The 26,876-nt window shown below is 34.2% G+C and overlaps 1 protein-coding gene and 1 non-coding gene across 2 annotated transcripts in view; one reads left to right on the top strand and one right to left on the bottom strand.

The window, feature by feature from the left end:
- The first annotated feature begins 340 nt into the window (after positions 1 to 340).
- Positions 341 to 414, top strand: Trnat-agu (transfer RNA threonine (anticodon AGU)). The gene has a single exon. It is a non-coding gene; the product is annotated as a tRNA-Thr (tRNA).
- Positions 415 to 1,268: 854 nt separating this feature from the next.
- Positions 1,269 to 26,876, bottom strand: part of LOC131843404 (tyrosine-protein kinase Drl-like) — a 37,001-nt gene continuing 11,393 nt past the window's right edge. Inside the window, exons 2-6 of the mRNA XM_059192036.1 lie at positions 8,792 to 8,919; positions 4,971 to 5,666; positions 4,541 to 4,857; positions 4,013 to 4,309; positions 1,269 to 3,599 (exon numbers count right to left, since the gene is read on the bottom strand). Coding sequence (XP_059048019.1) covers positions 3,488 to 3,599; positions 4,013 to 4,309; positions 4,541 to 4,857; positions 4,971 to 5,666; positions 8,792 to 8,919 — 1,550 coding nt within the window. The 3' untranslated portion in view covers positions 1,269 to 3,487. The remainder of the gene's footprint in view (positions 3,600 to 4,012; positions 4,310 to 4,540; positions 4,858 to 4,970; positions 5,667 to 8,791; positions 8,920 to 26,876) is intronic.

Genomic DNA, 26,876 nt, shown 5'->3' with positions numbered 1-26,876 from the left:
CAATGTTTTTTTGCGGGACGAATTCCAGAATTAGTGTAAAAAAAATATTGTAGTTAAAAATTAAATTTAGAATCTTCCATACTTTCAATAACACTAATGTCTATGATAACGATAATATTATATAATGATACGATTGTTAATTTAATTTACAGGCAGGTAACTCGTAATAATATTCGAACCTTTAATTTAAAACAGCCGAGTCCTATCAATATTCATCACAATATTTGTTAATCAATTAGTAATGTTATCCTTATCTAAAATTTTATGATAAAGCACCCCACTTCAGAGGTTGATGTGTACGTACAGATTATGTACCGCAATTTCGAATAGACCCACAGTTGGCGCCGTGGCTTAGTTGGTTAAAGCGCCTGTCTAGTAAACAGGAGATCGCGAGTTCGAATCTCGCCGGGGCCTAGTCGTTGTTGCTTTTTCGACAATCCATTTTTTTATAAACAGTATATATTTACCTTTAGATTTCTTACTATGAACGTCACCAAAGATTGCTAAATTGTCCGTTAACAAAACAATCACCAGTTTTACAACCTTTTTGATGTTTTTTTTTTTGTTTTAATCAATCACGGGAACTATATATATAGTTGACGTTCCTACTTGTACAAGCTCATTTGAAAATAATGAGAGCCAAGTTTCTTGTCAGTTCTTCTCAGCTAGTAATCACTCCGAACTGACGGTAGATTTTTACAAAGTATAAGATTATGTAATAGACCTAAATAAATAAAGATATTTTGATTTTGACGTATATTAATTATCATAAGTGAAGTAGTTTTTAAAGAAAATATTTTGTTTCTTATAATATTCTCAATTAAGTTTTTTCGTCTGGTAAGTAAACTATATTTTCATTAAAATAAAAGCGAGTCTATTAATTTTTTGACCATTTTTAATTATAATGGTTAATATGATAAGGTATAGGTAATAATTAAAATAATGGAATAGGTATAATCACTCATATATTCACATTTCTGAGTCATATTATTTACAAATGTACAAACATTACAATAATTGCCCTAAATGCCTCTTAGATATGGCAAAAAAAAGCAAGTTGAAGTTATAACAAAAAACACAAAGCAAGTAAACTTTAAGAATTTTATTTTAGGGGCTCAGTACACTATCATGGAAATATGATCATATTATTTTTTATTCATCATTTAAGAGCCGCACTCTTGTGTGGCTCTTAATGTGAATGTGATACTTAAAATCGTAAATTGAAAACAAATGTTGAATATAGTTAAATTAAATGAGTACTATAATAAAAAATACTACGTCATTGAAATTTCTTTGCTAACTTACATGAGTAACATGTATGATCCTAATGCATGACAGTGCAATAAGGCCTTTAAATAACAACAAAAAACATATTTGTGTAAGCAATACTGGTCTATTTGGTATAAGGTTACTGTGTACACCGAAACATAACTTGTTATAACCAAGTTTTATTGTAGTTTTTAGTACATCGGTAGTTCAGCATGCGGTACTTTCCCGGTTTCACTATACTAATATTATATACAATATAATGGAATAAACTCAAATGTTAAAACTGGGAAATAATGCTACATAAACTACCAACCAACGAGTATTAATTTGAGTATAGAAACCAGTACTTAGGACACAGAAAAAAGTGTACTCAACCACAGATTAAAATAAAAGCTACTTTCTACATTAGTATGTAGTTCAGGTAAATGCTGAAACGTATTATCTGAAGTGTATAATCACATTTTATCTAAAGTTAACAGAGTAGGTATTCTGTGCAAACATTAATAAAGCAGAATAGACTGCACACTAAAATTTTCTATGGTTATTATTACACTATTATATACGAATATAAAAGTCAATACTACGAAAAATGATCTCTACAAGATAAATATTATTTTATAAAATAGTATCTTGAATTGGTATTTTCGTTACTAAATAAATGCACAAATTAATCATACATATATATGACAGTGTAATAAGCCCTAAAACGAATATTCATTACTAACGCATGGTATGTTAGTATTGATTTGATCAATTTCCAATGGATACATGTCTTCATCATACCTGGATAATAATTTTATTACTCGTATGTAAAATTAATAAATTGATGCTGTAATCAATGCAATCAATCACTTTATTATAATTAAACATTTATAAACATTTAATTCTTTCATAAAATCTGAGGCACATTCAATATACGTATATTTATCATACAATACATCACATAGATATTACTATTATATACATTTTCTCTTATATCTAATATGGCAGTACTGAGGTTTCGAACAATAATTACAATACTCTATGCGGCTGACACATGCTCTCAATAGATCGTCTGAGTCATATGTAACAAACACAAATGTTGTTTCTGATGAATATTAAATAAACATACAATTTCTGACGAAAACTTTACATTATTTTTTATGAAATTGAAATGGCGAACTGTCTGGTTTACCTAATGGAAAGTCGTAAATATGGCGTATATATATATGAACTAAACATCTATGTATGTTCTCTCCAATATAAATTAATTAGTTACAATAAATAACTTCTGATAAATTTGTTTACTGTCATAACTGTTACACGTTATTGTTAGACAGATTAAATTAATTGTATTAATTAATTGAATTTTATTATCGTAACTTATAACAGCAGGCACATTGTCCGATAAATACAATGAGATCACCAGTTGGTTTAGAAGTTTCCAGAACAAAGTTTCGTTATTGCACTATCTACTAAATGATAAAGGATCTACTTAGTAAATAGTACATATACAGCAACTTTTTAAAATTATAGATGTTATAAAAACGGATGACTAAATGTTCGTTTCAGAATTTGTAAAATTATTGACAAATAAACACATAGATGTACAAGTTAAACCGTATTGGGTATGATGGAATCGAACTCACTCCGGTGAGAAATGTAAGTCCAATTCTATAGGGAATCCTGTAAACCATTACTTAATTCCCCATGGTAGACTAACTGACTAAAGTTTATTCTCAATCTCTTGTAGTTTTACATTGTTACTCTATAGAAATATTTATTACCGCAGACAAAATCGCCATTACATCATCTTCGCAACTCACACACCACCGTTTCTCCCAAAAATCAAGTCGCAAAACATGTTAAAAAATCGTCTTCATGTATACATCGGTTATTTAAACACTATTGTTAGAGAAAACACATATTCACCGAAAACAACACTTCTATTGTATATCACGAGTACAGTAGACGATGCACCAGAAAATGTGTCAACTGCATTAAAATAAAAATTTAAATAATTTACAAATCAATAAACACTTATAAAAATCAGTCTCTTTATGGGATTACGTTTCTTTTTAATTAACAAACATTCACGATCACTTAAACGCAATGCGAGTCTTGTGCCGTTAATAATAAGGCCTCTTTTATATTTTCGCACAGTTCGTATGTCCGCATTATTCACTATAATTATTGTCGTCTTTGGGATGTCTTTTTAAGATAGTCGATTGGGAATGATTTAGACGAATCTAGTTAATTGTGTATGGAAGTCTCGTAGGAAGATTTGTAGTTGTGGTAAAGTGGGTCGGTCATCGGGTGACATCGCCCAACAGTACGCCATCACAGCAAATCTGTGGAAGAAACATAACGTTAATATCATCAATATAAACGAGAGACATATTCAAATAGAGATCTTAAGAAGTCATAGGTATCCTTTAGATATCATACACCAATTAATTAATCATGTAGTATAATATACGAGGTATATCGATTTAAGGTTTTAATCTGTTTTTAATTCTATAATTTTATAGAATCTTACATTGATTAATTAATTGGACAATTCCAGCTACAACAAAGATGTAATGTCCTTACAAGCAGTTCGAATCGAAATAAGAAATTAATTTAGGGATCAGTAATCGATAAAAAATGAAGAATATTTGTTGTTCAGTTACATTATTAAAATAGATACTAAAATATTCTGCATGTACTTGTTAAATATATAATTATCCGGACAATTATCGATATTAAAGATATAAATACTTACAATTCATCAGGACAATTGGCAGGTTGCTGCAACCGATAACCATCCCTCAAATAGGCGGCTACTTCGAAGGGATCCACCTCTGCATACGGTTGATGAGCCAAAGTAGTCAACTCCCATAATAACACACCCAAAGCCCAAACATCAGCTGCAGGACTGAACTGGCGTTTGCTCAGGGACTCTAAAGCTAGCCATTTTATAGGCCTGTTTTCATTGTCACCTAAACAATGGTAGTCTGCGGGGAACAGATCCCGCGATAAGGCGTTGTCGGCTATCATTACTCGTAGATTTTCGTCCACACTGTTGACAACATTGGTATAATTTAAAATTGTGTTCCCATTTACTACATTGCAAAAGAAAAGGATGTATCTGGTTTAGTTGATTGATATATTCATGTAATTATTAAAATATATGAAATATTATTAGAGTATTAATGACGCCTCCTTCTCCAAAAACTATATAAAAAAACCTACAACTACATTAGAATATATAATCTGAATCTATATATACAATATGTAATCTGAAACTTACATGCAATTTCTTGCAGCGATGTCTTTGTGTAAAACATGTTGTGAATGTAGGTACGACAGCCCATCTAAAGCATGTAGTGCCATCCGAACCACATGTTGTGTCGTCAGGGGAGGTGGAGGTGGTGCACCAGCAGTAGCTCCCCCAACTGTAACTCCTCGACAAGCCAAGAGGAACTGCTTCAGATTTCGCCAACTATTGTTCCAAGGATAAAGTAAGAATGGAGCTGTTTGATCTTCTATACTGACGCCCAAAACGGACAAAACCCGTTCGTGATGCAATCCATACAGCATGCATCCTTCTTGAAGAAGCAATGAAACCTAAAAGGAAAAAAAATTACGTTTACATAAAGACTTTTATACATTTCTAAATAATTATCATCACGTTATAAGTACGCAAATAAAAAATCATATTAGTTTATTACAAATATTACCTGCACTTGTGATGCATGTTCAGCAACAGTTTTCACCAGCACCTCTTGTTCTCTCCCATCTTCGTCTGCGTACGTCCCTTTATATACCCGACCAAAGGTTCCCTCCATCGCTACTGACCGCAGTCTGACTCGGCATCTCTGTATTGTCAGTTCAGCTATCCTTTGCTGGAGATCTCTTGCTCTCTCTTCAGCTGCTGCTGCCGCTGGTACAGACGTAGGACGACGGTAACTAGTATAACTGGCGGCAGATTTGCATGATGAATCTGGCAAGAATGCGTGAGCATCTTGTTCATCGCTGCGTGCCCTTCTCAGTTTCCTGGCACGAGCTCTACAAGCTACTGCAGCGATTGCAGCTATTAAAAGTGCGCCTCCAGCACAACCAGCTCCAGCGTAAAATATATCCGCTGAGGTAGAAGCATGCGAGATACTGTCAACTCTAACGGCAGGCCTTCGTGCTTCCTTTAGACAGATCTTGCGTCGCCGGAAGTGCAAAGTAGTGGAAGAGGAACCAGTAGACACATTGAGCATTATGTTGAGTTCTACTTCAGCGGCTACAGTACGTGTACAGGGCAAATCCACTCGCCATGTAGTCGGTTCTATAGGTACCATGCCCTCCGTTGATATATTGGGACGTACACCAGGTAGGTCCATTGCTTCAGGATGAGATACCACTTGAACATCTATCTTGTACGGTAACTGCAACAAAATAATAATATTTAATATCTCATTTACGTTATGACCCCTTGAGTATGTTTCATGTGGTGCAATTCTAACGGTACCGTATCATCACGATGTAACTGTTAACATGTGCAATCGACGGACAACGGCACGCACGCGGTCCCTAAACGGCCACATGAATCCACGAACGTGGCAGTGCCGTCAGTGGGATCAAATGTCGAATGCAACCCACTTTGAGAGCACGATCTTCGCTCCATAACCGTATGAAGGGGCAGTCGGGAGTACACATATTAGTACGGTCACAAATAAGGTACCGATATTTACATCAACGTATCCGTATAGGTTTTAGACAGTCTCTTGATTTGGATCATTATGAGGAATCGATTAATTCCATCGTTACATTCTACCTAAGCATCGGAGTTGGAAATTAACAATCATTATGCATTCTAGTCATTATGATAATGTAACCCTAATTATAATTTCAGTAATCACAAGGCGGCATGTGGCATAACATGAATGTAAAACAAACTGCATTCGCGGCGGTCCCTTTGGTCGGTTGATTGTACTGGCGTACAGGAGTATCGCAGCTCATAAAACACGTAGGTGCCACAGCGTGCACGCTAATTATATATTATCACTCGGCAGTCGGTGAGTACAGACAATGGTGGCGCGATCGCTCATCGGCGCTAGTTAACCGGTTACCAAATATTTGCTCTAGTCAAAGATGCCGACAGGCAAATAAGGGAGTAGATGATAGAGGAAGGGGCGCCCGGCAATCAGATAGCACCGGCCGGCACAAAGCTCGCCGAGATGCTGATAAGACTTGTGCGGTGATCGCACCACCAATCTTTCCACATCTTGTATCTATTTGCTTTCGCGACGGCAACTTGTAAGACCAAATTCACGAATCGAAATACAACTTTCAAAGCGGCATACAATTTAAAGAACGCCTTTAAAAACATGGATTAGGAATATAGGTTCACCATGTTTGTTTACGGTCTTACTTTTATTCAGAAATATTTTTAAAACACTTTAATAAAATAAATAAATAAGAAACTATTAGAAACGACATTATTTAGTAATACATTAGTAACTTATTTATTTCATATATTTCCAACATAAGAAACACAAACACAAACATCCTATCCGAGTTTTATCTGAATAACTATATTTAAATTAATGTAGTATGAGGACGCGTGTATTGTCGAGTTGCTCTTATGACTTGCTAATACAGCCCTAAATAAGCAGATGTCTTATTGACAAGTTCAGTGAACTTGTTTGCGAGTTTTGCGCTACGTTTATATTTACATATAAAGAAGAAGAATTTATATTAGCTCGGAAAACCATAAACAGATTTATCTTTTTATGTCATAAATACACAAATGCACACATTTATTTAGTTGGGAAAATTTAAACCAGATTAGATTAACTATGTTGTCAATATCAAAATCAAGAACTTTAATAAAAGTAAAGATTTCCAGGAGCTAGATTATACAGTAATATTGTTGCAATTAATTCATAAGAATTGATTCGTACATAGTGAAATTGATACTTTAGCTATAAATCGTTTTAGTTGCAGCTGTGAGCCGAAATTGTACTTGGTTTACACCAATCAATAACCACAAGTGACCATGTCTATATCATGGTAATGATAAATTATTGTCATTGCATTACATAATGAGGTTAGATAATAAATCAAAGGTTAAAAATAAAACTCGGTACCTGGCAAAATTATCAGCATTCATGGTAACGTTATCATTATTTTCATAGATATAAGAGTTCAGATAGGATCTGCAATATTTCCATAAGAATTACATGTTTGTGTTGTTTGCGGAGTTCGGGGTAAACAAACTTTCCAGCCACCAAATTGGTAAATAAACTTGTTCCCCTAAGTTATACATTACATTTTTTATTATAAACTCTTGTGCATGTTACTTTATTCCGCAGACTATGTTATCGTTGCAAGCTTGTTAAATGGTCCAAGGATACCGATATCTATTGGTTAGTACGATGGGCACTGTCCTAATTTGCATTCTATCCATATGAGACATTACCATAATGGCGCGATTGTTTCAGTAAATCGATTGTTCAATTTAAAACCAGTCTTATACAAGATTAGACTTTTAAATGTGTCCATCACTGTCGACAGTAGCTTTACAAAGATTATGAAGGTATTTTAAGTCTCAACGTATACAAAAATTCATTATTCATTAAACATCAAAATTGTATTTTAATGTATTAATCCTGGCGTCCTATTTACTATTGCAAACATCGGCTCCTTACTTATGTACAATTGTACATAAACTAGACATATCACATTTTATCAATTTTGAAATTATGCCCATACAAATGCGAAATTGTAATTCTTAGCAGGATTGACACTAAGTGCTAAGTATTTGACCTTATCTACTTGTTTTATCCAAACACACTCTATTAAACATAGTGACATTCAGATAATATGCTAAGTATCTACATATATTAAATTCCATCTTCATGTTACGAGAATATTGTCACACTTCGTAGAAATGAATCAACACCTTCATGCAACTCGTATATATTTTATAAATATATTATCTGCATTAATAAAACTATTATTTTATTTTCATCGTAACTTGTCTACATTCAATTCATATTAGTAAATGTATTTTTTTTAGAAAAGAGAGGATAGTACCGAGCAATGCTCAAAAATACTGTGTCAGGTTGACCTTCATTAGGCTCCTGGAAATCATAGTTGTTTATTTACGATGGGCTAAGTGACCTAACCTCATGCTCATATTTTCATCCACTTTTGATGTTGCCAGCGTGCAAGTATACCAGTATACGCAAGCGTGTATGCATACCTTTCCATTATCACCCATTAAAAAAATTTTTTTTTTTTTATTGGATTGTTTGGGCTATTGTCAGATGTGTAGCACCTGTAGCACTGCGACCTACATAGATCTATTGTGCTCGCCCTTTTCAGAGTTCGCTACCTAGACCCGTCAGGGACAAGAATTGAAGGATATTCTTAGGAGCGATCGTTTTTATCTCCTCGGGAAAGAGTGTAAACTTTCCAAAGGAGATATTTCGATTATGCATGAGTGGGCATTAAAAACATTACTTATACATTCATCTTAACTATATCAAGAAAATAGTGTACTTACAGGTCTTCTGGTGAGACTTTGCCAGGTAAAATGCAACTCTTCGATGGTCGCAGGTACCGGCACCACAAAATTGAGCGCGTAGAAATTTATTAGGCCATCTCTCACGTAATACAGTTCTGCTGTTAGACCTATGGACAAAACAGAATTCTTGTTAGTTTTTTTTAAACGGGTCGTTCTCTATTCAGTGCTACAAAAGGGGGAGTTTCTGTATTCGGCGGTCTTACGAGATATCGTCGTTAAAGTTGAACTGATTTTAATGACGCTTTTTGCGATCTACAGACTTTATTGCCGTGTTGATACCGTATTATTTTTGTGTGGATTGATAGAATAATTTCACATAAATATCAGGAAAATTGGACTTACTAAATACTTTAGAAGAATTCAGGTAATGATAATCAGCGCTTACAAGATATATAATTCTAAACCAATGTGTTATATTAACTAACTTATTTCCAAATTAATTCTCTGATTTCACATCTATTAACATAACAAATTAAAATGAACACAGGTACTATTTTGAAACAAAGTATAAGTAGTTTCTTTGAAGTACAGGAAAGTAAAAAAATCATAACTTTTACAATGGTTTTACACACCCAGTATTATATTTACAATGTTCTAGTATTGTGTAACGCGACGCCAACCAGTCTACCAGACCTGACATATTCAGACAAAAATTTGATAGGTTCCTGTGTAAACTGCAACCGATCTATTGAAGCAGCGTTCACAAATCAATACACGCATCAATAACATAATACGACTGCCGGCAGAAAGAATCGCACGCGCACAATACGCGGCAACTTCAAAGCACTAAGCACAAAGATGCCGCAATCCTACGCCACCGCCACCTGCCCACAAATCATGGGAACTAACAAAAAAAAATTATATTACTTACGCTCAATAAACTTCGAACGGTCGTAAACGCCAATATTAAAGAAATTATTAGAGCACTAAAATTCATTATTGGATCTCGTTATTATGAACCGTAAATCTATTAATAAATATGTTCATATTCCTTTGAGTATTCTGCTTTATCTTAAAGAAATAGTTTTTTTTTATAATACTAACTTCGTCCTAAGGTTTTATTTAGAGATAGGTATTCCATGAGCTAATCTATTCAAAGATAATGATTACAGATTAATATCTTTGTCTGTGATGTTCCAAATTAATTTAAATCTGTCCAGTTGGTTGTAAAGATTCCTTCATGATCGAGTAAGAAACAATAAAATAACACTATATATACATTACTAACTTTTTCATATATATTACTAAAAAATAGTACAAGTACCTAAAGGATATCTCTTCTCGTGATTTTAATTACACATGGTAAAACAAAATTTTGTATGTTATGCGTAATTAAATTAATGAATAGACAAAAATACACTTTAGTCATAGACAGACGCACAGACTACTATTTGAAACTATTTTGTACGTACTGTGTTACAGACAAACCCAAAGTAAGCTAAAATTACAAAGCAAATTACTTTTCAAATGTAAGATAGTTCTAATCATTTCGTGTCGTAATTTTAATGGTTCAAAATTGCAACCTAACAAAACTCCTTAACAAAAAATAAATAAACCTCATCTTGATAAAGTTCTATACCAAGACAATAAAATAAACCAGAGAATTGTTGTAAAATTGTCTGACAATACAGTAGGTAATACAGTAGTTGTAAAACTTTACAATATAATAAAAGAGTATTACAGTAATAAGTAGTTAGTAAAACAATAAAAATATCACGGTTGTATTGCTATTTGGTTCTAATAATTCTAAGCTATGTATATGATTAGACTTATTAACAATATGATTAAGCCGCCGAAGTCGCATTTTAGAGTCGTTATTTTTTTATATATAATATAATTATTTTGTTTGCATCCATAATAACACCAACTACATCAATAACCATGTAATTTATCGAATTATTCCATTATTAATTATAAGTATAAATTAAAAACTAATATGCACAATATATTATTCATTTATATGATTGCGTCATCATGAAATACTGTGGTTATGGTTTAGGTACACGACGTCATTATTAGTTGTCGTCGTCTGACATACATATATTTATTTAATTACATACGCGAAAAAATATATTTCCACTATACATGTCTTGACCGATACAAGTAGGTAAACTCTAATTTCAAGATAAAAAGAATTAGTTATTTCCGTATCACTTACTATTAATCCATCGAGGATAATAAGTAAATCAATTTGAAATTGGAATACTTGTACACGTTTTTCTTTAATATTCCACGATCGTCAGTACACAGAAATAAAATATAAAGCTATTAAAAACAACTACTTTTATGTTCGTTTTCTAATACAGGCCGTAAATATTTAAATATTGTGACCGGTCGCACATAAATATGGAAACAGGATCCCCGTTACTGTCCGCCTGGCCATTACGACGCTGTTATTAACACTATAATCATAAAATATAAATATCTTATCTAAATATGTTTGTACAGTATCCACCATTACACTCACATGCAAATGAGTGCCGAAACGGTCGCGAGTGTGACTAAATTAATAATTTTGACGCTGTTTAACGGCCGTTTGTTTATTCAAGACGAGGTACAGCTATTAACAGCTAACGAGTTACAATATTATAGGCATTGATATATCTACATTGGCATTTATTGGAATGGCAAACAATCTGATCGCCCTTCTGGTGATGGCAACTGCCGACTGAGACATCCGCCAGAGACAGACACCTTTCAATATTGTTATTCGGGAGGACCTAGATGACATGAAACAAATCAAGTGACAAATACTATTCAGTGTATAATGACACATGAGTTAGGATATTTTTTATTTGCACTGCTTTCTTTTTAATAGAAACTTAGGAGCAAAGAAAGTGTGTTTGGGAAATAAACATATGTGTAGGAGAGGCGGATTGCAGACAGATTGTCATGGGGACTGGTAGTGATTTATTGCACCAGAAACTTATAGTAATGTCTAATTTTGGTATGGCAAAAAAACTAAATAGTTTGGGTATAGGCAACTCATGTATAATTATGATAGATCTATAGTATAGATAATGTTTATTGTTTAATGTCACTACAATAAAAAAAATAACAACATATTTTTATTTTTATGTTATCTATTATTTTTATTAGCTATTTTGTTAGAAATTTGATGGTCCAACCATTTCAGGTTACATAAATACATGTCGCTTAAGATAATAATGTCAAGGAAATCTCAAGAACTTTGTTAATAAATTGATTCTAAGAATTCATAATCTTGATCTGGTTAATACTTAACGAGCGCCTATAAACATGGAAGTTTGTGCTGCACGAAATTCACCTACGAATTTTGATGAGGCAATAAAGATGGGACATACAGAGAGTTAAGAGTTCCGTTACATTCCCACTATAGTTAGTAAGTGGTCGCAGGACTCCGCTACTGTACACGGCGGTGCCTTTGATGCGGCGAAACCAAAGACTCTTAATCTTAATACGACAAATAACACAAGATACGAGTAACAAACGCCTACACTGGCGCCCATTTTTTATTTTTCTAATTTCTTAAAACGCTACCGGCGTTTAAGTGCCTTATCGCAAATTGACTTAAAATGCGGTTAGGTATAGCGGCAAGATCATAAAAAACGCGGCTATAATTTCATAAGTTGAAGAGAGATAATTACAAACATAAAAAAATAATAAAATTAATTTGTTTTTCATAAAACTTAACATGTTTGAGATGTCGATCAAATATCCCTAAATAATAACGAAAGAATAAAAAATACGGTTACAAATAATAAGCTTTGGTATATTTTTTATATATAGATTTCTTTGTCCTTTACAGAACCCAAATATAAAACAAGTACAATGCATACCTACGATTAAATATCGCGCGAATCGCTTGTACTCTTATTGACGTATTCTACATTCGCACCTTCGAATAAAGCTTTCATTACATTCGTACAAAAACCCATTTGTAAGGAATAAAATAGAGCGTCGAACAATAGCCGCTGATATTTCGTATAGAAAGTTCCCCTTCGAAGCAATGGATATAAGGATTTTAGGGCACAACAGAGGCATTATTGTGGAATTATGCGGAGGAGGCGTGCAAGAAAATAAAACAAAATGCAGAGGTGTCGGCGGAATAATCGCTCGGAGTTATGCACTTCAGTCAACTGGGGGTACGGCCGCGACTACACATCTATGTCTACATACATATATTTAGATATAGATATGTGACGACAACACATTTATTGCACATTTTACTATATCGGTATACCTGTCACTACATTCTGTTGGCTGCGAATCATGAAATGCATAAAATGAGTTTATATCTGACAACTGACAATTCAACAATTTTTACTAGGCGCTTGCTACAGGGTGAAGCGATGGCAGGAATAAAAACTATGAACCTGGTTGCTGATTATGGACAGTTGCTTTATGTTTCTTTTTAAAAAATCAGAATTACCAACCATGAGAAACCAATACCGTTACATAATGGGCCCATAATAATTATAAAATAATATTTGTTGTCTAGCTTAGAGTATTTTTAACATAATCGAATCGACATCTTCGTATCGCCAATCGCGTCGAATAAATAACATTACATTTATAGTACATACTAGTAGTATGATATTATAGATTAATTCATAACTTATTTATACGTCCCTGTTATATACTACAATTGGCGCACCAATCGTAGTATATACCAGGGACAAGAATATATTTAACATGTTTGAACTTATTTTTTCGTACGAAAGAACGCCGAACTATACGATAAAAACGTGCGCAACTATAATAGAGAGATGAATAAATATAAATAACGCAATCAGACATCGGAAACCCGCTAAATAAATAACTGTAAAATCTTACCACATCCGTAGCCGCCCGTGATAATGGTTATCATAAAATCAGTATACGATGTGTTAAGAATAGTATTGGATGCGTCGTAAAAAACTGTGTTTAGGCAGTGTCTGTTGCAGTGGAGACAGTTTTATTGGCTACTTTACCGGAAAATCATAGTCTTAATGATTGGGCCGTGCTACATTGTGTCATAGCAGTCAACGTGTGAGTATATGGCAGCTAATTGTAGTTTGTTAAGCCAAGTTACGGTTGTAGGGTTCTCATCTGTTGCTAGTTTTGCTACCAGTGCCTGTTATAGTTCTTACTTAGACCAACTGTACCCGAGACTTCATCTGCTTTAACTCAGTTGAAAAGTAGCTTTCAACCGGCATAGAGAATCTAATCAAATATCGATTATCTTCTCTATTCACATAAAAATTCATTTAGTTTAGTTGTGAAAAGATAACAAACTAACAAACTGACTAAGAGATACTTCAGAATTTAAAATTTTATTAAATGAATATACATATAATATTCTTATATTTAAGATATCCTAAATCCATTCCATAAATAATTATTTGTAATGGATAATAAACATTAAACCATCTTCAATGGCTTTTAATGTTTTTATCAAAATTAATTATTTCAAAATACATAAATGATAACGCAGATAATTTAATACAATTTTTTGATATAAAGAAACACAATTTACCAAAAGAAAATGTTATTCAATATGGAACCAAACATTTAACGAAACCAATCGAACCGTCAAAAATTACGTAATAGCATTTATCTAACAACTTAAATAGGTGTGTTCAGGTGTAAAACCTTGAGGTTTTCAAAGTTACCGTTCCGGAAGTGAGGCGGGGGAACACAATCCCATTGTCCGTCTGTCTGTCCAAAGCTTTGTCCCTAACAAGATTTGCCCCTCATGCCCTTCACAGTTGTCCCACAAAAGCCCCGTGAAATTAAAGCCCCTGAAAAGAGCATGAGGTGTAAAGATATTGGTTCTCTGTTTTGTTACTTTTTTTAATATACAACTACACTATATATACATATACTTACTCTTTATTAGCGACCTGTTCCGACTTAGTAAGGGGTGCGACTATTACATTGGAAGCATTTTTGTTTTACTTACAACAACCTATTTTCTTTGCTGATACTCTACATTAGCGCTTATTATAAGTAAAAGAATATTTATAATTCGTTTAATATTTTTCCAGTTTTTTAATTAGTAACAAAAAAACTTAAAAAGAAAAGACCATCTATATTAGTTTAGGTACTGGTCATTCTTTGAGATAAATTAGCAATTTTAATGTTCTCCACACATATCGAGTACACAGAAATAAATCTTGGTAGTTTACTTTAGTATATTGTTAGCACAAGATGAACTCAAATCGTTTTTAAACATCACATCCGTTACTTAAAACAATTAAGCGATTTGGCGCTGGACTGTTCTGAGCTATAAAGCAGTTGTCGACCGATTTACGACTGAAGTGTCTTACACTTCTGTGTGGAAATAGGCGCCGGTTGTGTTATATAAATGCCTTGGGAATTACTTGCAAGTACTGAAATACTTACTTACTGTAACTATTTAAAAAGTTTATGTATGTGCCGTAATACTCCGGAGAAATTTAAATTATTGACGTACGTCTTTTTGATGGGAAAACAAACATTATTATTCTTTAATTTCAGAAATAACACGTCTTATAAAGTACCTACTGTTAAAATTATTCATGTCCAAAGATTAAAATTATTGTACGATAAAAGTTACTATTAAGTAAAATACAGTAAATTGAGATTTACGTTTAAAATACAGTACACAATTATGTTTTAGAAGGAATAAGGATTTGACAAAATTTGACATCAAAATTGAATTATTCGTTCAATTCTTAACGTCTAAAGTAATGTACGCTGCAAATGTAGCCTTCCCATTATTTCATATTGTTTATATTATAATAGGTTGCTTAATATTACAGAAGTTAGGTCGTAGTAATTTCAAATGCACCCGGTGTAGCAAATAAAGTACAGAGTCTATACCAAAACACAGGTCTATAAATATAAATTTCCCCAGTTTTCCCCAAATAAAAATCAAGGTGTACGGTAAGTAAGTATGTAAGGGTGTGAAGGGGAGACAGGGCTACATCTCCGAGAGGGTAATGTGCGTAATAATCGCAGCCATCCTTCACCGACCTCCCCAACGCTGTATTTAATTACAGTGTAATGCAATTACATGTGTATACATAAATTTATTGAATTAATTAAGTCTCTGTGACCTATTCACAGCCTTTATTACAGGAAACAATTAAGAACACATTTACAAAATAAAAGTGACACCTTGTTAATTTTATAAAAAAAATTGCTGGGTCAAATAATTGAATAAGCGAAAACTCGCATTACATATCAGCGATGTATTAATTAATATGATAATGACTAATTAACCGCAACCTTAACACGATGAAATGTGATATGGGCACTACAATGTTGCCCATATTCGCTGTTTTTGTGAAAATGTTTCCTCAAATATTTTAAAAAGTTTTCGTTTGTGGATTGAAATATTCTACTATACTATCCATAGTCGTGCGAGTGAAGACTTTCGAAAAAATATCAGTGACAAATAACTCAATGTATACGTTACAAAAACGACGTGCCGTAGTAGAGGACGTTAAAAATAACCTGCGGTGTTCATTCGCTTTGATGGATGCGGCTTTTTGCCCGCGTGCCCGGTTCGAGACCGGACTAATCCTGCCGATTTACTTGACAGTTGGAATCTTTTCCTGATTTTTTGCATCTCAACCCAGATGCTTATTGATATTAGTCCCTTAATTATGTGCACCGGGACGGAAACTTCGTATGTCTTTCTCATCTTCGTAGTAATTAACTGTGAAGTTAATTGTCACTTACAAAATATGTTGTCTTTTATTATTCTGCAAGTTGTCATTTACAACTGCGGCTGCTTTAAATGGTGTCACATAATATCTTCATTATTAGATTTAAGATATATATGTTGTAACCAATGGGAGATGTCTAAAGTTTGAAAACAAGCCGAAAGAAAGCCACATTTGAAAGTCTACAACTCAACAGCCTACTAGATAATTTATAAAATCTTACTAATACTATAAACGCGAAAGTTTGTATAGATGGATTTTTACGAAAGTTTACAATAATATCACGCGAGTGAAACCGCGGGCACAGCTAGTTAATAATAATATTTTTTAAATGTTACCCGAAATTTCATCTCGAAAAACGAACAGTGAAGGACAGTCATTCATCAATAAAGTCGGAATGTAATTTTGTACAAAGACGGGTTGTATCATGATGAAATAGGACAGGTGGTAGTAATCCGAACAATTCCTCAGAACACTCCGCGATGAAAGATGCATAGAAATGGAACGTCTTTCCGCAATGCTATAATGGTCGATCTATTAGTGTGTCACTAGAGCCGTTGATTATCGATGATTCATACCGCTCAGGATTAAATAAAATCAAATGCAAGTACCTGGTTACGGCACTTAAGATTATTGGTGTGGATATCTGGATATATGACCAAGTGTTTACATGTATTGAAAGTTTGATTTGATACCTATAAGGGCGTAAATGTTTTCAAACGATATATGACAAATGATATCTTTTTAGTATTGACAACTTACTATATTATTATATATGTGAAACGTTACAGTTTAGTTTTAAAACTAAGATTTAGAAATAAATAACTCTTCTATATCGACTCCAGTGACTATACAGTTTATATTCTTACTAATATTATAAACGTCTAAGTTTGTGGGTATGGATGTATGGATGAAAAACTACTGAACTAATTTTTATGCAACTGTTCAGTAACATAGCTTACAAATCAGAATAACACATAGGCTATAAATTTCATGCAGCTGAAACCGCGGGCACAACTACTCTATAATAATAATAGCGTACCTACGTAACAAATTGTACTTATGGTTCGGATACAAAATAAACAGGAATCGTTATAGTACCTTCTAGTCTGTGAGCACTGCCGATAGATTTATTCGCGACACGAAGGAAAGCACTTCTTAAACGAACTCCACCTGTCGCTGAATTACATCGCGAATACGTAAATATTATCGTTACAATAATAGCGTTTTATGGAGCTACACTATCATAACAAACTCCTATAATTATGGTATGTTTATGAAACAGCTCCTGTAAGAGTACTCGCGCGCTCGCTACTGCGAAATAATCGTCTTCAATTTATGACGTTACGTTACACATACATATACACGCACGCAGAGAAAATTAACTGGGAAATTTAAAGTTGAGCGTCTGGTGTAGACATTCCAGCTAATGAACTATTTAATTAATATTATTTATTCAGAGACTCACAGAACTTTTAGAAATTAAATGAAATAACAACCGAAAATTTAAATTATTTATAAAAAAAAATACTTATACAAAATATAAAATAATAAAAATATTCTGTTCATATATGAAAATTGTTACTTATTCCACAATACTTTTTTAAACTGTACTTACGCGCGTTAATAATTATATTTCAGTGTAAAATAAATATAAATTACAATGATGAGTAACAATTACTAAATTTCTAGAGCGTCGAATGCCTTCGTCATGTTTGAATTAATCAAATATAAATTATATTATCCAGTCAAAGCATAGATCATTTAATAAAAAAAAACTTCACCGGATATACAAATAAATGTTTACACTATTCCTATAGTAGGTACCTACAAGTCGTGACCCTTGATTCTATGGCAACCGCAAATACCACGAATAGACTTACCGCTATCGCTTCAAGATACTCAAATGATAGAGTCAAGTCACCCAACGCTCCCTTAGAGTACACAAAGATTGAATATGTATATCTTGAAAATGAAACAAAAAAGTTACCCATTTCACTCGACAGCTCAAGAACCTAGGCCGGTTGTATGACAAACGACATTGCGCACGTAAGCTCAAAAAAACTCAGCACGAACACGACCGTGACGTGTTTGTAAATGTTGTAGGATTATTCTCGCCAACCCTCGACATGAATTTGTATCTTGTATCGTTTAAATCCAATTACAAAGTCGGCACACGTGCATGAATATTAGATACGGGAACCAACATTTCTCGGACTTATCTGACAGATTATGACAATCCTTCCACCAAATCGACTGAGGTTATCGCAACAGTAGCTTTCCTTGTAACGTCGTTTCTTTATCGGAATATTGATACAAGATTTATATACGTTCATGGTATCATTAGATAAGTCGTTACAACTTATCAGCCAACGCCACCGGTCTTTTCATTACTACTTTCGTCACTACTGGGAAAACGGCGTTGGGAGACAGATGTGCAAACATAAAGCACCATTCCTGAAAACTCCCATGGTTTGTGTCAGTGCAATTCAAACACATATTGTGTGCCGAGTGGAGGTGTCCAGTAACAAAACACACGAACACGCTTGTCAAATAACGCTCACCAAATATTATCCGACCGCCACACTGTATTATTTCGTAGATTTGTACCATCATAAGCACTGGGGACAGAAGCATGACGGCTATATTTATTTTGGAACTTAGAAAGGTTGTAAAAATTCGTGGAGGGAAGATATTAGAGCAGTTTTCCTGACATTCTGATTATGTTTTTCGCGCGATTTAATTTTTACGAAATAAAAATACAAGAACAATGGAACTTGGACGTTGAAAAATCGTTGGATGAAAGTTTCAAGAGAGCAGTTTGTGAAGAGCCCTCGAGAGCTCTCCAAAGCGCGTCGACGGCAGTGTATACTTGCGCTGTTTACGCCTTGCCAACAAAAATCTAGCTAGGTAGTATAATGGCATCACAAAAATTCGCATTCCGTTTTAACAAGAGCTCCAGACGTCAGGTCTATATTAAAACAAATAATCTAAACCAGAGGCCAACGAATAAATTAAAGGCAATCGAAAATCCTATACACAACCAAGAATTATCGCGTTGGCAACCGTACAAAACATAATTTACGTCCCCGCCATCAGTCGTGATGGAAATCATAAAATTTCAAACATCGCCCGTAAAGTAAACAATGGTCAAAAAGAGTAAGAAAATAAATGGACGATGTAACAATATGCCCTGAGGTACCCCGCCGTGCACCGTGTTATTTTTTAACTTCAACGAAACAAATATTTAAGTAGGTATTTGATTACAATAAGAACTTAGGTATATGTAATTTACTATTTCTATAGCAAATATTATGAGATATGATTCTAAATTTATTTATACATTTATTAAAGTATAACTCTTACAATTTAAAAGCAATTTTGAGGGACGATATTAGTTACATTTAATTTATTCAAATTGTTAATTGAATTTAATTAATTTTGGATATTGAAAGACGGTATTACAGTATATATCAAATCCCTATAGAAAGGAATTAAATATTCTATATATTCGTGGATTCTCTTGTGGAGAATCGTATCGTATCTCGTGTGGACGCGTACTACAAATACCTTTTTATGATACGTCTTTTCATTTACAGGATGTTGTAAGCAAGAGAACACATAATAGCAGTGCATAACAAGGAAAAGTCTAAGTAGAACCTGGTAGAGTTCCGGAACAGTCTCTAAATGTTGAATACAATGTTATTTATTTGAAATTGAGGCAAATAATTAAATGTGTGATTAGATTGATGCAATTACTATCACCAGAGCCGGTGGACACAATGTGGAGAGCACCGACCCGCCCAATTCGTCACGCCTCTAACAAGCCGTATTATGATGCTTAGTGAACCAAAACGAGATTAGGTAATACGCGGCGACACACCACACTTCACCGGTTTCGTATTTCCGTAGAACCGCCTTTTTCAATATCATTACGTATTTCGAACAGACATCACCTTTCACATAGTACGTAGTAATCTACTGTACGACTGAAATTCGAATGTGGGAATATTTATTTAAATATGCGTGTGATTTGAATCGTATAACAAACATATCCAATTAATTTCCCAAACATAGTCGCAGGATAACATCTGTTTGGAATATAAAATACACGAACACGTACCCGAGTCCCTCGTTGGAAACCCCAATAAAAATAAGACCCGCGCAGCAGTCGCTAACAAAAAACGTAACGTACAAAAACTGCCTACACGTACAACGGGGATCTTAAATTTTGATCTAACGACCCTGTAGGATCCATTATTATTAATAACCGATGTCTAAATAAACCATACGACAGATATTAAAATATTGAATAAAGAACGTCAGTTTGTTTTTTCTCGATACAAGACATTTATTAACACGGACGCACGGTGGATCGAGATAAACAAACATGGCGGGCGGCGCGCGCGCAGATAAACACAAGCAGAGTTTATCGTGGGATGCTGTCACAACACGCGCCTATTGGGCAGTAGGTACGCGTCTGACGCATTGGTGAAAGCTTGAGAAGACACCCTGTAACGACATATGAGTTGATGTTATCTCACATAAGCGTTCAAAACCTACGCACACTGGATATCGTAATCATTTTAAGGAGAGAACATCGGACCTCAGATACTAATAAATCTTCGATAATCAATACAATGCATAACTAAGTTTATTTTTTTTTTACATTAAGTTGTAATTTACATTTTATAGATCTGACTAATAGCTATAGTAGATAGAAAAAATAGGAGAATACACAAATACTCAAAAAATTGTTATTAACAAGTGGAGACTTAATTTAATATAAAATATCTGTAATATTATTCAATGCGCAGAAGTTAAATATAGTTTAAAATAAAGAATAATTTTAGACTAAAGATATTCCTTCAAACACAATATTACAAAAGCAATCATCTTAATCTTCTATCCTTAACTTATTAGAAAAAAACAATTTGAATATAACAAGGCACCAATATGGTTAAAAAAGACGCAACGCCTTTACCAACAAAGCAAAACAACAAAGGAACGAGTCGTGATGCCCTCACTGATCCATCATCGGCCGCGAGAGTAATGAGATAGATGGCTTGTACTAACCCTGCTCTACAAACGCCGAAACAGAGCCGGCCCATTTTCAATTGCCGACAATCTGTCCAAGTCACCTTAGCTCAGTATTCCATTTCAATTTTCCTAAAGGAACGAATACTTACTCTTAACAAGCGTCATTTATTCTACGAAATGAGGCTCTTACACAAACATCGCAACATATCGGATGGATCTCGAATACGGCAGGTGATTTACCTTAGGTGGTAGCTGAAAGTAAGATGACGAGATACCGCCAACAATGGCTCGTTACGCGACCAAGCCCAGTATGCTTTTGCGAAATTCCTTACTGTTACAATAAAATATAATCTTAGGTTCGGTTACACAAGGACTATTTTAATTAGTACTTTTTAACGAAGAATTATGAACGAAGTAATTTATATTATGATATGGGAATATTAAATGATAGGGGAGTCGACCAGTCACCGGAGATATAACCACAACTTCATAATAACAGCGTGTGATGTCTATAAATCAAAATTAAGGAGAACCAGAGAGTCAAGTTTCGGCTCCGATTAAAGTGGATTCGAAAACAAACAGGATCTTGGCCACGCCTCTAAATGCTTTTTTTTTCAAAGCCCTCAGGCGAGATTCAAGCATTATTCCACCTGGTAGCTGCCCATTACAATTAGACAATCGCTTTTATACAAGGTCGCTACCGGTTCCCGGTTTTAAAAAGGTAGAACTGCACGATAGGTTAAGTTTTTGTTCTTTTAATGCCCATTAAAGTCCCTAAGTCACGACAGCACGATACAAAATAAAAAAGCTTTTTGGCCACGCGATTTAAACCTACGATTGGTTAAAGCAGTAACGTACCGAAACAAAGTAAAATAAAAACTACGAGATCACAATGTAGCAGAAAAAATAATAAACAATCAAAAATAAAATAACAAGGCGAATTTAAAGATACTACTATAGATGTCGACAATAGGTACAAACAAAAGAACGTAGTAAGACTCGTTAATGAGATTGCATGTAGAAAGCATTATGCATTATCTAATATCCTAAAGTTGGATCCATTTAGCCTTTCTAAATAAAAATAAATATCCAGTATTTAAGAGTAAACTTTATATTATTACAGTTAGGTATGAATAGTAGTAGTACTTATACAGTAACATGAAATTAGCATATAGTCAATATTAATCTTCCGCACGACTCCGCTGCACTCGCTTCAAACTGCAAATAAAAACATAGAGCCGTAAAAGAGTAAGGTAAACATTTTCATTCGGTATATTCTCGTAAAGATTTCCGAGTCGGAATTGAATTTGCATTTGCTAAAAGAAGCAAAAAGACTCGCTCACCAACCAACTCTCGTGCGCACACCTCGCTTGCATACCTACTAGCATGCGTCTTTATTACCTACAAGTCTTCAGGCAACGAGAGGGCGACCGATCGATATATTTTATTTTCTTCACAACAACCAGTTTCCCAGAAAATACATAAAGTGTTATGAATAAAATAATATAGTGATATTGCAGCTGCATCTGGTAGTAACTTCATATTGATTTTATTGCGCGAGAAACATTATTTTCTATATTCATGCAAACGTGACCGTAAAACATAATTATGTATTCTTGTGAATTTTCAAGATCACGACTGTCGTCAGATATAATCTGTTTCTCAGTGAGACTTGTACATGGTAATGTGGGCGCATGGGATACGAGAAGTAAGTTCGGTGTAAGAGATACGATCCTAACAATTAACCCAACAAGTATACTTGCTTTGTCAACTTGAGCACTTGCCCTATTTGTAGCTCATTATTCTTCAATTTTATGATAAAAGTCAGCAAAATAAATATTTCGTGGCAATTCTAAAATAAATACATTAAAACAACACAAATATTAAAACGTAATAGGAATAGTAAAGGGTCCTTGGTTTTCTATAAACTATAATACATTAATGAACTCGATTTGCCCATAGCCTTAAATCATTACATTTATATTCATTTTAAGGAACTAAACTATATGCCTACAAATAGTTCACATAAAATTTAATACAACCTTATCGTAAAATGATGACATACGTATCAATATGTTAACTTTGTAACAATAATACGTATATAAAGGTGAAATTGCAAAGCAAAATATAAGTTAATCAACTGGCATCTTAATTGATAGATGTCGTGCATTGACCGAAGTAATGATGTGTGGTGTTATGGTTACCGATTAAAAATCCACACGCGGTCGTAACGACTAGAGTTACGAGCGGTTAAATAAACGGAGCCTCCCATTAATACGATTGGATGACGGGGCGTACAGCAACTTGGCCAAAAATAACGTTTAACCCGATCGCAACAACTTTTAACGTAGCATCTGTGAAAATGTGTTACAGAGAAGTGATTACTTCAGGGAAACTTTCAAAAGGCATTAAAGTGTAAACGTGTGGTCATACCCACCTTTAGAAAGTAATAATGACCTGTACAAGGCAAATATTAGTCAGCGCGCACCTCCCGACAGATTCAACCAATATTTGTATTGAACGAATACTTCCCAAAGTGTATTTTCTTATACAACAACTTCCACCGTTCGACGCTGCCAGGGTGTCATTATGTTTGCTCATCCAAAACTTGACTTTAAACAAATATATAACGAAATTCTCATTAAAATGAGTTTCAAATTAGAAAATAAAATATTTGGTGATGTAATTAATGGTTTTAACTAATCTATTAACATTAAACTAATACAATTCTGCTTAAAAAAAGCAATTAAAACTTTATTGTGTTATTTATTACCATTCTTTAGGACAAGACTTTGTCCACAACCAGCACAGTTTCAATTTTGTGTAAGTAAATTTTATGATTTTCTATTGGTCATATAGTCCTTCCCCTCCGATCCCCCGTCCAATTCAAACGGGGATCGATATTACGAAGGCCTGAACCGAGGTTTGAACCCCTAACGGTGCCCTCAGACTAAAGTCATATACGTTGGCGGGAGTTGGCCTTCAGCCGCTCCATAAGTCCTTCCGTTTGGACTCGCCCCCTATCGTCCAGAGAAGCTGTAAAGGCCAGTTGCGGCCAACAACAGCAGTCGAAAAAAGTCATATAGAAGAAATCACAAAGTTTGTCGGGACTTTAAATGTAATTTCGGAAACACGAGGCCCTGAGACGCCACAGGAGGGCATGGACCGAGCGCACACCGTGACTCGACCCATCTCTACTCCATGCTGCGAAACATACCAATACACTTTAAGATATACTCATGTAAATTTAGACTCTAAATCAATCTACGTCAACCATAAAAATTTTGACAATGGTACCAAAAGTCTGTAGGCCACACACGCATGAATAAACAAACTCCGTACTATAATGTCATGAAAAACATGTATAATATCCAAATGTGCAATTGACATTCCTGCTAAGATCGTCACGGTGGTCTTAACTAAAATATTAGGTATAAATCATATGGATAGAAATGTGATTTCGTTAAAAAACATAGCAACATAACAATAATACATGACTGAATGTTTGTTGAATAGAATAGATTATAATAATTCTCAGAATTGACTATTATTGCGGTCAAATCCAATTCATAGGACATTACATTAGCAGTAAACATGAGACACATAAATCCTGAGACACTTCGGTTCGCCATTGACAATAAAACGTAAGTAGGCATTCGTCAATCCTACGGGAACGGTGGTCAATAAAACGTTATTATTTAGGAGCTCATAACCGACAAGATTTAGTGGTCATAAAATAAGATAAGTTGATCGCATCCCCTCTACAGAAGAAAGTTATATTATTACAACATTTCTAGTCTCAAGTGGAAGGATTAAATAGCTGACCGAGTCCTCTTTTTGAAGCACATGATGGATAAGTTCGAGTGCAGTCATATCCGGTGCAAGCAAATTTAACTCGGAATAGCCTTGTTTATTCAGGGGTGCACTGAACCATTAAAATGCCGTCGAGTCGTAACAACGTCGACCGCGTTAAATTCTTCAATACTATCATAATGCTCAACTTTAATTGCTTTCTTAGTAACCCATAAAAATTGAAAGTGGCCGTAGTTCAATATTTACGGCATCGTATCTAAAATTAACTTTGTCGATTCAATTTGAACGAAAACCAATCAATATGTTATTTACGAAGTAAGTACCTACCTTATCTAAACTAGCTCAATAATTGAACCATGATTTTATTTATTAAGTTTATTTTTATGCTATAAACTTTATATTATTTCTTTGCGCATATAGCTAAATCATTTATCATCATCTGCAAAATAAATAACCAATTTATAAAAATATATATTCTTACCATAAGCAAATGATAGCGTTTTAAAATTGGTTCCCCTTTCAGTGGTGCTGCTTTTACGGCGTATCTACACTCATAAACGTTTACAATAATGGCCTCGTGGCAAAAAAGTTAAGTATTGTCACGACCCTATTGATTAATTTGTTTCGCCATTAGAATTCTCTTCACGGCCACCAAAAACGTCCCAATGGAGAGCATCGTAGCCGAATTTTAGGGCATTATTTATGGTATGCCATTCTCTTCAAAGGACTGTATGATTTACAACCAGCTGCACAAAAGCCACTACTTTATTATGACATGCTGGCCCGTGCATTGTGCCAGCATATTTATTCGTCCGATTGTGCGCGATGTTTGTTTATTTTTCGTCCTTCCCCGTAAACACCGTTTTGTCACAAAACTACAATACAATTTGAGTCGAGCCATATTTCATGGTCTTTAATTATAGCACTGTTGGATTTAGAAATATTTTGCCAACATTGAATAATCGTTTATAAATCTTCTAGGCAGTCATTATGTCAGTCTTGAGTGGATATAATATAATTGACGTATTTATGCACTTTTATCGTGGACAAACAAGTATAGTATGCATCCAATGTCATCCTTGAAAATAGTCCAAGAAATAAAAAACTTAAACTTATCGATTTGTTAACATAATTAGGAATGGTTCTGTGTATAATGATACCTACTAGTGGCATGTTTATAACTGATTAGTACTATACTATGACTGCTATGTATCGGCTAAGTAACAGCGTACACATAACTGAGTAAAGGAAATATTCGTGTAGCCCCTTCTGACGCCAGTCATGTTTGCGTAGGGAGAGCTACTGGGGCGTGTGTGTGGTCTCAGTCTACGTGTTGGATGAATAAATATCGATGATGTAAAAGTTTACCTCTTTAAAACAAGTAACAAATAAAACTCTCGGTTATACATGTTTCTTTATTGTTACATTGTTTCATGACGAACATAAAACCTTTCCAACCATTAAACAGCGATCCAGCAACTGTCATCCCTTAAGAGAAACGACGTGTGAAACTTTGCCGTGTTTATGCTCCATCTCAG

Source organism: Achroia grisella, unplaced genomic scaffold (genome assembly GCF_030625045.1).
Source record: "Achroia grisella isolate CSIRO2021 unplaced genomic scaffold, CSIRO_AGI_Agris_v1 utg308, whole genome shotgun sequence".
NCBI lineage: Eukaryota > Metazoa > Arthropoda > Insecta > Lepidoptera > Pyralidae > Achroia > Achroia grisella.
This window is presented reverse-complemented; position numbering and strand designations above follow the sequence as displayed.